Source organism: Tenrec ecaudatus, chromosome X (genome assembly GCF_050624435.1).
Source record: "Tenrec ecaudatus isolate mTenEca1 chromosome X, mTenEca1.hap1, whole genome shotgun sequence".
Lineage (NCBI taxonomy): Eukaryota > Metazoa > Chordata > Mammalia > Afrosoricida > Tenrecidae > Tenrec > Tenrec ecaudatus.
The window spans coordinates 15378384-15390989 of NC_134548.1; the positions used below are offsets into that span (position 1 = coordinate 15378384).

General features: G+C 44.3%; 1 protein-coding gene and 1 long non-coding RNA gene across 5 annotated transcripts in view; one reads left to right on the forward strand and one right to left on the reverse strand.

The window, feature by feature from the left end:
* The window catches only part of PHKA2 (phosphorylase kinase regulatory subunit alpha 2), a 59884-nt gene extending 54606 nt beyond the window's left edge, over positions 1-5278 (reverse strand). For all 3 annotated transcript variants that reach the window (XM_075539624.1, XM_075539623.1, XM_075539625.1), the window contains exons 1-2: positions 5199-5278; positions 4525-4668 (exon numbers count right to left, since the gene is read on the reverse strand). In XM_075539624.1, coding sequence (XP_075395739.1) covers positions 4525-4602 — 78 coding nt within the window. In that variant the 5' untranslated portion in view covers positions 4603-4668; positions 5199-5278. The remainder of the gene's footprint in view (positions 1-4524; positions 4669-5198) is intronic.
* The window catches only part of LOC142435028 (uncharacterized), a 43135-nt gene continuing 35397 nt past the window's right edge, over positions 4869-12606 (forward strand). For both annotated transcript variants that reach the window (XR_012781219.1, XR_012781218.1), the window contains exon 1: positions 4869-5194. This is a non-coding gene — a long non-coding RNA (uncharacterized LOC142435028). The remainder of the gene's footprint in view (positions 5195-12606) is intronic.

Here is a 12606-nt window from a genome sequence, read left to right on the forward strand (position 1 = left end):
TTAACAGTCTGGTCTTTGCAATTGGACATCCCCTTACAGAAGGGTCACAAGGAAGAGACAAGCCAGTCAGGGTGCAGTGTAGCACCAATGAAACATACAACTTTCCTTTAGTTCTTTAATGCTTCCCCCACCCCCTACTATCATGAGTCTAAATCTACCTTACAAATCCGGCTAGACCAGAGCATGTACATGGGTACAGATAAGAACTGGAAACACAGGGAATCCAGGACAGATAAACCCTTCAGGACCAATAATGAGAGTAGCCATACCAAGAGGGTAAGGGTAAGGTGGGAGGAGAAAGGGGGAACCAATCACAATGATCTACATATAACCCCCTCCCTGGGGGACGGACAATAGAAAAGTGGGTGAAGGGAGACACCGGTCAGTGTAAGACATGAAAAAATAATCATTTATAAATTATCAAGGGTTCATGAGGGAGGGAAGATGGGGGGAGGAGGGAAAATCAGGAGCCAATACCAAGTGGAAAGCAAATGTTTTGAGTATGGTGATGGCAACAAATGTACAAATGTGCTCGACACAACTGATGTATGTATGGATTGTGATAAGAGCTGTATGAGTCCCCAATAAAATTATTTTTAAAAAACAACCTCGTCTTTGGACAATACCCATGTTTCTAAGTGCAGAGTGGGTGTAGTCATAATTGTTCACCTCTCTTCTGGAACCTCCAGTAACACTTCCCCACATGAACTCTGGAAACCCTGCTGGCATAAATGGTTATGATTTGGAAAGCACTCCACACTGTCATCAGTTTGAAACCACCAGCCACTCTGAGGGAGAAAAATAGGGCTTTCTACTTCTGTAAACAGTTAGTCTCAGAAATTAAAAGGGGCAGTTCTACCCTGTCCTATAGGGTTGCTATGAGTCGGCATCCACTCAGTGGCAATGAGTGAGCAGTGAATGACGCAGTCTGAACTGAGGACCTCGCCTCTCCAGTCACGAAGGAAGTAAATATGATAGAAACGTATAACATGCCTCCCGGTTCTGGGGGATAAGCCACGGTCCTCTCCTGGGTGCAGCTACTTTAGCATTTTTATGCCACACCATACCCTCTCCCACCCATGCAAAGATTGATTCCAGCAATTCCGACTCCCACACTTGCATGATCAGTGTTTTCCTGTAGGAGTTTCTTTAATCAAATGACTAATGTCTCACAAACTATAACCTCCCGACCTTTATTGCTTTACTACTTAATCCATGTCATCTTTTAATTAGCCTATTCTTCTCATTACCAATTTTCACTCAAAAGCACTGCGTTGGTCCTTTTACTAGACCAAATAATCGGCAGTGACAGTGGACACGGGGTCATTACTTTTCTTTCTGATCACATATAATAACCACTCTCAACAATTTCATTACTAAGCTATCAGTCATAGACAATTCTTGTTTCTTAGCTTAGCCCAAATCTAAAAATTTTATTAAAAACCCAGCAAAGTGTTGATGGTGCTTCTTAAACTAACTGTCGAAAATCAAACTTGCAAAGGCCCTTTTCAGAAACACAGCCTTTTCATTATTTGCCTTAAAGACTCACATAATATTTGGCAACAAGTATAACTGGCAAATGAATAATGGAAAATGTCTTCCCTTTCACAGATACAAGAAAAGAAAATTAGTTGACATGTTCACAGATATGAACAGGCTTACTGTTAACAGAAAAATTATGAGTATGACATGTTTAATATTGAATGATTCCTAACAAGTGAAATGAATATAAGTTGATCTCAAAGAATAAATCAAACAGAGGGTTGGTGCTTGTAACAGCTGACATTGGCAAATGCCTCATAAACATCTGCATATTTCTACAAAAGAAGATGGGACAATGAGGCAAATTTTGGAAATTATCCATGCAGCTAATGTTCTGATCACTTAATGAGCCCTGGTGGTTTAATGGGGGAAGCAGTGGACAAACTAAAAGGGCAGCTGTTCAAATGCACCAGCTGCTCCACGGGACAGAGGCGAGGCTTTCTGCTCCCATCAAGAGCTACAGCCTTGGAAATCCAAAGGGGCAGCTCTCCCCTGTCTTATAGGGCTAGGAGTTGGGACTGTGCGATGACATCAGTGGGTTAACATCACTCAGGGAAACTGACCAGGCTTGAAATGGGCTAACGCTCACCCTGTGAAGAGTTAGGGAGCTATTTCCCACCTTGGTAAGCAGCCCAACTCTGCCTTTGGGAATCCCCAGACAGGCCCTGCTTGGAGTTCTGGTTGGCCAGAGGAGCATGGCCATGCAACCAAGGGAGCACACATCAAACATAAGTGGTTCTCACCAACTACCCACAAAGTCAATACAAATATAGGCTCAGACAACTTTGTTTTTAATCATTAAAATGTTAGGGAGGAAAGTCCAACCCTGCAGATTTGCTTAAATAAGAGGGCAGTCCTTTTGCTCCTGAGGTCAATAGTTGAGTCATTAGCATGGCCCAAGGCTGGCAGGAAGTATTTGACAAGGACTTCTGATGTCCACCCTGGAGGCATGTGGGGCTCTGCCTGAAGCAAAAGCCAGGGATCTGATGAGGTCTCTGTGCTCGAGACCCTCACTGTATTCATCACTGGAGAAACATTATGCTCCAGGACCAGAAAGAAACTCGTTGCTGAGTCAGGAACTTCCAGAAATGTATCACGAGCCAGAGTGGTCAGGTGAGGACCACCAGGCCTGGGTACTGACATGCGGCTCATCTCAATGCCATCATACCACCAAAAGCATCCACTACTGACTGTTTGCACACTAGGTGCCAGGTGATATACCAGGCACCAGTTCCACTTATATCTGTTTTGTCCCCAACTCAGTGGAGGAAGGTACTATTATGCCTATTTTACAGATGAGGGCCTGGGCTTAGAGAGGTGGAGTAAAGTTGACCTAAGTCATAGACGGCAGAGCTGGGGATACAAAGCCAGTCTGACAGAGGAATCAAGCTTAATCAACTCTCCCTATAATCCTTTCCATCAGAGTAACAAGGGAAAAGACCTCTCCACTTGGATTTGAAAAGACTTTATAAACATAATCACAATAAATTCCTCGGAGGAAGGGAAGAAAGCACATCAATTTGCCTGCCTACTACTCCTTCACTTCTCAACTTGAGCATTATCTCTGCAGACCTCTACCCTGTGATCCCCAAACTGGGTTAAAGGCCCTTCCTAAAGGCTCTTAAACTAAGGACTCCAACCCTCCATGTAAAATTCCAAAAGCAAATAGCTCTGGAAAGTGAGCGTTTCCCTAAGTGACCAGCAGACTCAGTGGGTGGCAAGAGATGACCCGCAATGAAGTGAAATGATGTTCAGTCTGCCTCCCATTCAGTAAGAATATTCTTATTTCAATGAAGTAATAGTGCATTGGGATAAGGACTGCAGCCCAGACCCTACTGCAGTTATAGAGATTATAAAGTACATGCACACGACCTTTCTAAACTCCAAATGGTTCTAATTTGTCAGCCACATCTGGTGCCAAGGGCCTCTGGGCTTATACTCTATCTAAAAATGTCACAACTTTTCTATGTACACCTACTACCTCACAGACTGCCTTGTAAATATCTGGTAGCTCACAAGTATTTCCTGAAATAAGGAAACAGGATAAATGGATTGGATGAGAAGGGAAAATAGTCAACAGCGTGGGAGAGACCATGGTTCCCAACTTGCAGGCTTAATGCCACTTCTTTCTGGGCCTCTGAGGAACCTATAAATAGTTACTGTTGAGTGAGGGCAAGCAACTTAACTGCTGTCCTCCATATGAATAAAAATAGTCCAGTGGACTTACATGATGGCCCACACTTAACTTTCACCCATTAATACAAAACCGTAGTAATGACCATAGTCATAAATCAGATCACAAGGGCACCTTCACAAGGCCCCTTGACCTAGAGTTCAGAAAGAACTGGGTTTGCAACGACTTTTTTGGCCTTGTGTTCTCAACCACAAAATAACCACCAGAGCAGCGCCCCTGCCCTCTGAGTCCTCACAGGTGGTTCCTATCAAAGTAATTCATGAGTGGGGGCAGCAGGTTTGGGCGCGCCCAATGCTAGGAAGCAGCTTCACTAGTCTCTACAGTCCCGTATCCTGAATTCATGCTTCATCAGGCTCTTTTCAACCTACATATAACTATCTTCACTTTTTTCCAGAATAAACAGAGTCCGTGCAGAGACCTATTTTGTAACCAGGGCACTCAGGAGTTCTCTCTGGTCCTCAATCTCAAGCAGTGATCTAAAAATTCATTGGCGATGAGCTGTCACAATAACTAGTCTATCCCTGGACTTGTAAAAAGATCCAGGGTGGGGTGGGGTGGGTGTGAGTGAGAGAGAATGGGAGGAGAAAGAGGAGAGAGGGCGAGTCAGGTGGCGTGGGGTAAGGGAGAGAAATTGTGTGGGTGTGTATTGGCTGGGAGAGGGCGGTGATCACCAGTCAGTGGGAATTGGATTCTAAGAGGAAACCTCTTAACTGCCAGATCACAGGTCTTGGGCGGGCGGAGGCCTGGGGAGGGCAGAGTTACCCTGGAAGTGTGGAGTCCCGCCTTACCTGGTAACAGAGAATCGTTTGCTGCACTAGCCGCGCATACCCGTCTAGGCGGACGCCGGAATTGCTTCTGCTCCGCATCTTCCCGATGTTCCCGAGGCGGTGGCGTCCAGCCTGCGGCGCAGAGTTGAACCCCCGAGGGCGGACCTGGGGTTCCGACCAGCGCAAAGGAGGTTAGCCGGCCGGGTGGGAGCCCAGGAGGTCGCGACGGTTTGAAATGCTCGTGCCGCGGAGTGCGGCGGCGAGCGAACCAACCAGAGCGCCGCTCGGCGGGGAGGCGCGGGGGCGGGGAGGCGCGGGGGCGGGGCCGAGGGCTGGCGCGCCGCCGGCCCCGCCTAGGCCAGGCCGCGGAGCTCCGGGGAATCCCTGCGGGTTTGGGGAGCTTGAGGAGAGAAAGCCTCAGGCAAAGCCTCTTCCGTCTGTCTCCGGACAGAAGCTGAGGGTACGGGGCTGTGGGCCGCGGCGGCCGGGCCGCTCCGCCCCCGCCAGTTCCCAGCCTCGCCGCCTGGCGGAACCCGCGGGATCCAGTAGGAAGGAAAGGGGCCAGCCCGCGGGAGCGGCGGAGACCACAGCACCGGGACAGGCACCAGGCTGCCCCTCCGAGTTCCCTTTACGTGCCCAGCCCACCGCCCGCCCTCCGGGGGTTCGGAGGAAACAGGCCCTCCCACCTCAGGTACCTGGGTGCCGTCGACCCGCCCCCGCAGGGACCGGAACTGGGGAGCCGGGCCTGAGGGGGGAGAATAAGTAGGCGGCCCGCTGTGGCCCCGCCCCCCACAAGACGTCACAGAGGGTTTCACAGCTACGCTTGCAGCCCCGCCCCCTTACTCTGAGCGGAGCCTAAGGTGGACCTGAAGAGTCCCACCCAGGGGAAAGAAAGAGGGCGGGAAGGGAAAACTCAGGGCGGGCCGCAAGACTGCCACCTTGAGCGGCCTAGAGGAGGTCCAGGGGCAGGCCTCCAAGTTCACTCGAGGCCCGAGAAACAGGCTACCCCATACGACCTAGTGGGCGCCCCCCCCATAGGCCTGGGTCTAGCCCTGACCTTGAATTCCATCCCACCCTTCCTTCCCATGGAATGAACCTGATGAGTAGTGGGGACCAGGCCAAAAGAGTAAAGGGCAGTGGGGGAAGGGTTCTGGAGCTGCTTCCCAGAGCAGACCCAAACCCATACTCTCTCTAACTTAAAATGCTTTACAGGTTCTGGTGGCTGCCAATTACCTGTAGTTCAAAATCTTGTATTCATTGCCCAGCATGAGTTCCATCGAACCACCAAGCTAATCGTTTCTGTAAGCTCTTTGCCAGTCTACATGCATTTAACCCAAGCCTTCCTGATGAAATGGTTACTTGTTGGGCTGTCAATTGCAAGGTCAGCAGTTCAAAACCACTGAGGTGCTCTGTGTGAGAAACTTGGCTTTCTACTCCTGTAAAAAGTTAGTCTCAGAAACTTACAGGGACAATTCTACCTTGTCCTCTAGGGTCACTACGAGAGTCAGTGGGCATTTTTCAGTTTATGCATTTACCCAGTAGACCTTTCTCCTTACCTATCTGAACCCTATCTTTAAGGATCAGTTCAGCTCCTCCCTCCTATTACAGTCCCCTGGGTCTTTGAATCCCATCAGCAATATCTTTAGGTTAGAGAATAGGATTTGGAGTCAGACCAAATTTGCAAATTCCAATTAAACTATTTCCAATTCTGTATTCGTCTGCATTTAAAAGTCGAGATTGTGCTTACTGTTTATTATTGTTTGGGTGTTTCTTCATTTGGCAGCCATGGTGGGATTATCTGATGATCTTTGCCTATTACCTGGGATTTCAGTCCAGCATAGAAATATTTTGTTTCTTGATCTCATTCTTTTTCAGATCTGCTATGTGCAAAACACACACACACACACACACACACACACACACACACACACACACACACACACACACACACACCCCTCTTGTGATTTATAGCCAGTGTACTTAGTTTTCCTTCCAGTGTACATTCTGGGGCTTTATTTGGATCTATGCTATAAAAGATAGTGCCACATAAACTTGAAAACCCATGATGAAATATACAGCAATGTGAATCAAGAAAGAAGTTTGTTCCTTTTTAACTTTCAAGTTAGTTTCAGTGATTAATTTTGGACTAAGAAGCTATGTTATATAAATATCAGTCTCATATCTTAATAATGTCATGTCCCTGAAATAGAAAACCTCTCTCTTGTCATCCTTACCCAGGAAGGCTGGCTCTTGTTACCCAGTAGAAATCTAGCTCTAAGTCATTTCTCAAATAATTATCAGAATCGGACATGGTATGGGGCAAGGAATGGGGTTTTTTAGACCTGAAGGAATTATTTAATGATCTTCATATAGATAAAAGCCTGGCACTAAGCCCTGGGGTACCACCACAGAGGATATGTGATCTGCACTAGAGGGTCTGCCCATTGTTATGTCAGAGGTCTTGTGCCCAGGCCACTTGCCAAAGTCCCAACTGGACACCAACAGATGTTATGCTTGAGGGCTCAGGTCTTTGCCTCTAAAGAAAAACACACCACCTGTTTTGTTCAAAGGACATGGCCGTTTGGAATTGATGTTCTGAAAATTGCCAATGTGCCAAATTCATTACTTTATATAACAATTTAATTTTAATCAATAGAATATAATCTAGTTTTTCCTCACAATATTTTAAGAAACCCCGATTTTTATCTCTATTTCATCTTCCTATTGCTAGTTTGAGTCTGAGAGACAAAAAGAGATGTGGTAGTTACATAATCTGTCAACTTGTGAATGGGTGGAGTCTAGTCTGTCAATCAAGTCACAGCCAATGAGGTCTCTGTGTGGACTTGGCCTTCTCCAGAGGATTCTGGGCTCTCCTGTATTACTCCCTAGAGGCAGGAGACTCTCTCTGCTTCTTCTCCCTGCAAGACATTCCTGTTGACAAGCCACATGGAGCTATGCTGATGGTAGCCAGAACCTTGGAGCTGGAGGAGCCATATGGAGACGCATGCCAGCACTAAGATCTTTCCACCACTGGATCCATAAGACTTTCCACCCACTGGCCTTTGATCTTCCTGCACTCAAAGTTATTGCATGTGTTGCATGTGTCTGAAGAGGAATTTAGACTGGTATTGGACATATGGGCTAATATTGGACTTTTGGACTTATGGCCTTGATCTAGACTGGGCTGGGATGTTTTCTTAATATACAATTGTTCTTTGGTATAAAGTTCTCTATTACACACATATGAGTCTCCCTGGATTTGTTTCTTCAACCCAGACTAACACAAAAGAAAACACCAGGAAGTACAAATATGCGTTCATGAGAATATCATTAGAATAGAAAACATACATATGTGTTCATGTGTGTGAAAAAGGTACAACTGTATAATAGGATTTCTCCATAGTGAAGAATATATTTATAAAAAATATGATAGGACTTCAAAAAATTGTGTGGAAAATTCCATGATCTTTTCATTCAATTTCCCCACAAACTTTTTGAAGACTTGTCATATCTGATTGATATTCAATTTGTATCTGCCCCAATTTCGTTCTTTTTTAAAAAAACAAGCTATGGCCAGTTTTATTAAAGAAAGCTATTTCAGGATTTATTTTTCACCAGTCTGTTCTGGCAATTATTGGGGTCCATGATGGCCAGCGTGCATACCCTGTAGTACTTACCGCACGCTGTGCCCAACTCGATGTTGTGGCCGCTGTAGTGATGGACACTAGTTTGGGCCAACATGGTGTAGTACTCGATTTCTGATTTCCTTATGTTCGGGCAGTTGTTGGCCAGGATGGCCTGTTTCGCTTTGCCTTGCCTGATCATCTTCAGTGTCTGCTTGTAGCCCAGGACGTACTTCTCACTTTTCATAACGAGTTGGAGCCTCGAATTGATGGACTCCAGCGACTTTTTCGTCCTCTTTGAGGCCACCATCTTCCTGTCTTAGGTGCCAGACGGCCCCCCAACCAAGATCAGCCACCAAGATGGTCTGGAAGGGAGAAAAAAAAAGCCCCAATTTCTTGATACTCTATCTTTGAGACTGAGGAGAAAAAAACAAAAGAATATGCTGATGATCATTCTTCACATCAAGATTATGTTCTTTGGGGGCAGCTCTACTCTGGCCCTTTTTGTCACTATGAGTTGAAAACGACTCCACAACACACAAGGACACACCCCTTCAGTCTCTCTCTTTCCCCTCAGCTCTATTTTGTCCTTCAAACTTCAATTGACAGCACAGTGAGAAGATGAAACAAAGACAAAATGAAGCCCCTATACAAGCAGACTCACTGCCATTGCGTTGATGCAGATGCATAGTCATGCTATAGGACAGGGTAGAACTCCACTGTGGGTTTTTAAGACTGTAACTCTTTATGAGTAGAAACCTCAGTGTATTTTCTGAGGAACAATTTGTGATTTTGAACTACTGACTCTTCAAATCGCAGCCCAATGCTTAACTACTATGGCACCAGAGACAAACAAAATGGACCTGAAAAGATGGCGTTTTGTATGATTTTCTGTATATGAAATCCAGGATGGGTGTGGTAGTTACATAATCTCATGTCAACCTGAGGGTATTAAGAATGAAGGGGTAGAGTTTATTCTGTCAACCAGGTCTCAGCCTGCCTCCCTCTTTCTCTGCTTCACCTTCCTATTGACAAGCCACGTAGAGCCACGCTGAGACCAGTGAGAACACTGGAGATGCTTCCACCACCACTGGATCCACAAGACTTTTCACCCACTGGCCTGTGGCCTCTTTTGGAATTTGCATCATGGCATGTGAATGTGTGAGTCTGAAGAGGAATTTATGGATTATTAGTCTCACATTTATGGGCTAATATCAGACTTATGAACATGATCTGGACTGGGCTGGTATGTTTTCTCAATATACAATTACTCTTTGATATAAAAGCTCTCTCTTACACTTATATGACTGTCTCTGGATTTATCTCATCAACCCGGTCTAACACAATGAGTAAATCTATAGAGTTAGTAATTGAATTAATAATTACCTAGGCGCATGGCAGGGTAGCATGGGGGTGGGGAAAGGGGACCAAACAACAATGAGTATGAGAAGAAAATGTTCTGAAATTGATTGTGGTGATGATTGCCCAATTCTTCTTAATATGAGTGAATGATTAAATTCTTATGATATGCAGAGTATATGCCAACAAAACTAGTTTAAAATAAGAAACTGAGGGAAAAACTTGTTATGCAGACAAAATGATGCCAAACAAATTCATTTGGAGAATTAGTCATTGGCTGAAGTGGCCTTCGGCAAAGGGAGCCGCGTCTTAGATGTCCTCAGTCAATACAGCCCAGTATCTCAAATGAAACTCCTTCACCATTCTTAATGAGAATAAGCTTGATGCTGCTAACTGGAGTTACTAGGGTTCCTTTGTGGGGTTAATGATTACAGTATATTTGGGGGTCAAACTCTCCCAATTTTTATAGGAACATTGTTTTATTAAACACTAGCCATAGCTCTAACATTCCTTGCTTCCTAATATTGGCACTACTTCCATCTCCTTATACTAGAGGCACAGATTATTGAACCAGTTTTAGATTCAAAGAAGGATGCTTCTCAGGAACGTCTCATTCCCTCTACCTTGCTCCTTATCTTTCCGAAAGTAAAAAAATAGCTACTCACTGACAGCCATTGAGTTGATTCTGACTTAGAGTGACAGCATAGCACTGCTCCTACGGGTCTCGGAGACTGTAACTATGTGAGTTGAAAGCCTTATTTTTCTCTTGATCAAGAGAATTTGGCTTAAAGATCACCACCTAAGACACAAATATTACTAAACATTTTGATCAAAGATGCTATTGAAGAATGCTGATCAAAGTAGGGTACATGCTATTTTTCAAATACTCATGAATTAAAACTGCGGAATTCCAAATGCTTAGGCTTAGGCTGGAGGATCCCCTTGTGGTGGTTACATACTTTCATAATTTCCAACTAGTATTGGACTTCTGGGCTAATATTTGACTTATCGACTTGATCTGGACTGAGCTGTTCTCGATATCCAATTGCTCTTTTATATAAAGTTCTCTCGTACACTTATATTAGTGTCTCTGGATTTGTTTCTCTAGTCAACCCAGCCTAACACATTATTGTACCTTGGGAGTGGGGTATTAGAGAAATGAATCATGAAGATGGAGAGTAGAAGCTTGTCTGACCTCTGCCTCATGGCACTCTTTCTTCCTTGTCTAGCTGGAGGCCCTATATAGTCATGCACTTTAATTGTTTTCTAGAAAAAACATGGGAAGTTAAAGTTTTGATTATTTTCTTTGGATATTCCCATTCGAAATGGTGAAAATGAATGTGATTAATGTAAATTTTGAGCTTAGGGGAAAAATAGTCTCTTAAACTTTTCCTCTGAGACCATGATGCATAGTCAAAATGGCTGAGAGAAGGTCAAAATGGCTGGCAGAAGACTCCACTCTGGCTTGATGCAGTCAGAGGCCTAAGGCTATGTTGCATATGAATAGTTTAGCTAAGAAAGTATCGTTTAGAGAAATAATGATTGAATTTGACTGTTTTAAGAAGGTGTTTAGGATCAGATTCTACTACGTTTATATAGATTTCTTCTGCTTACTGTTATTGATATAATGATTGGTAGAAATAATTATTGGGGGATATGAAAATAGAATTTGCAAACCCACTTGCCTTTAGACATTAAATTGGATCCTTAAATGGGGTTGGAAAGACTGCCTGCAAAGAAGGCTCTGAAACAATAAGCCCCACCCAGTGCTTTGAGTGTGCAGAACATTTGCATTTGAAAAGACTTGCTGAGTGGCAGAACTTGCTGTTGACAGACTGAAGGAGAAAATGGAATTTGGCCTTTTTGAATTTTGACCTGGTAGTTAGTTTGTGCCTGAAGCTGGAAAATTTGGAGCCATGAAGGCACACTCCTGTCTAGGACTGAATGTTAAAGGGAGCCTGTAGGCAGCCTGAAATGCTTGCTAGGTGACCACCTGGATCTTCTTGTTTAGTGGAAGTGGGAGAAACAGAGCCATAAAGAGGCAGGTTGAATATGACCACAGACACCTGTGGACCTGGTTCACAGGGAGTAGAGAAGAAGATGAGAGCAGATTGACTGGTCTGAAGTTCATGACCTAGCCAAGGGGGCTAGGGTTGTTCAGAATTTGTGATGGGGCCCCTGGTCTAAAGGTGAGACAACCAATGGGCACTCTGGTGAGTCTAAGTGAGGCAGTGTCCCACATTGAGTTGACCAGAACCAGACCAGATGAAGAGAAGATTTTTGAGCTTGTGAATTGGTGCATATGCTGTTGACTTTATGGATGGCCTGTCCTGATTTGACTTTGGTTATGGATACAGACTCGCAAGTTTCCAACTGGAATGAAGATTCTTCACATCAAAAAACATACTTGTTACCTCAGAGCACTGGGTTGATGTAAGTGGGCAGTAAAGAAATTGGATACTCAAAATGGGGAGGATAAAGGCATGAAGTAGCTGACTTACCAACTTTAATGGGTAGGGGAATATGTTGATAGGATTATAGGATTAAGATATAGGTGTTCATATAACTGCAATTGTTAGGTATAGAATATCTTTGTTTTGTTCATTTGTAGAATATTATATTTAAATAAGTCTGGTACATTTTGCATTATATGGATTTTAGTTTTATCCTGTTAGGCACAGGTATGACTTTATTATTATTTTGTTAACAAATTATTTATGTATGACTAGCTAAAGAGTTGTGTAAAGGTGTAAAGTTGACAAGGGGTGGTCTGTTATAGTTATACAATTTCATGTCAACTTGATAAATAAATATAGGGTGGAGTCTAGCATGTCAATCAGGTCATAGCCTGATGATGTCTCCTTGTGGGTATGGCCTTCTCATAAGGATTCTGGGAACTTCTTCTCTCTCTGCCTTGGTCTTCCTGTTAATAAGTCATGAAGAGACTTGCTGAGTTCTGTGAGAGCTTCTCTCTGTGCTTCATCTTCTTGTGGAAGAGCCACACTTGGAGAGCCAAAGGAGACATGTGGAGACCCGTGCCAGCAATGAGATGTGTCTACTGATATTAGATCCACAAGACCTTGCACCCACTGGCCTGTGATCTTGCATTTTTCATCATTGC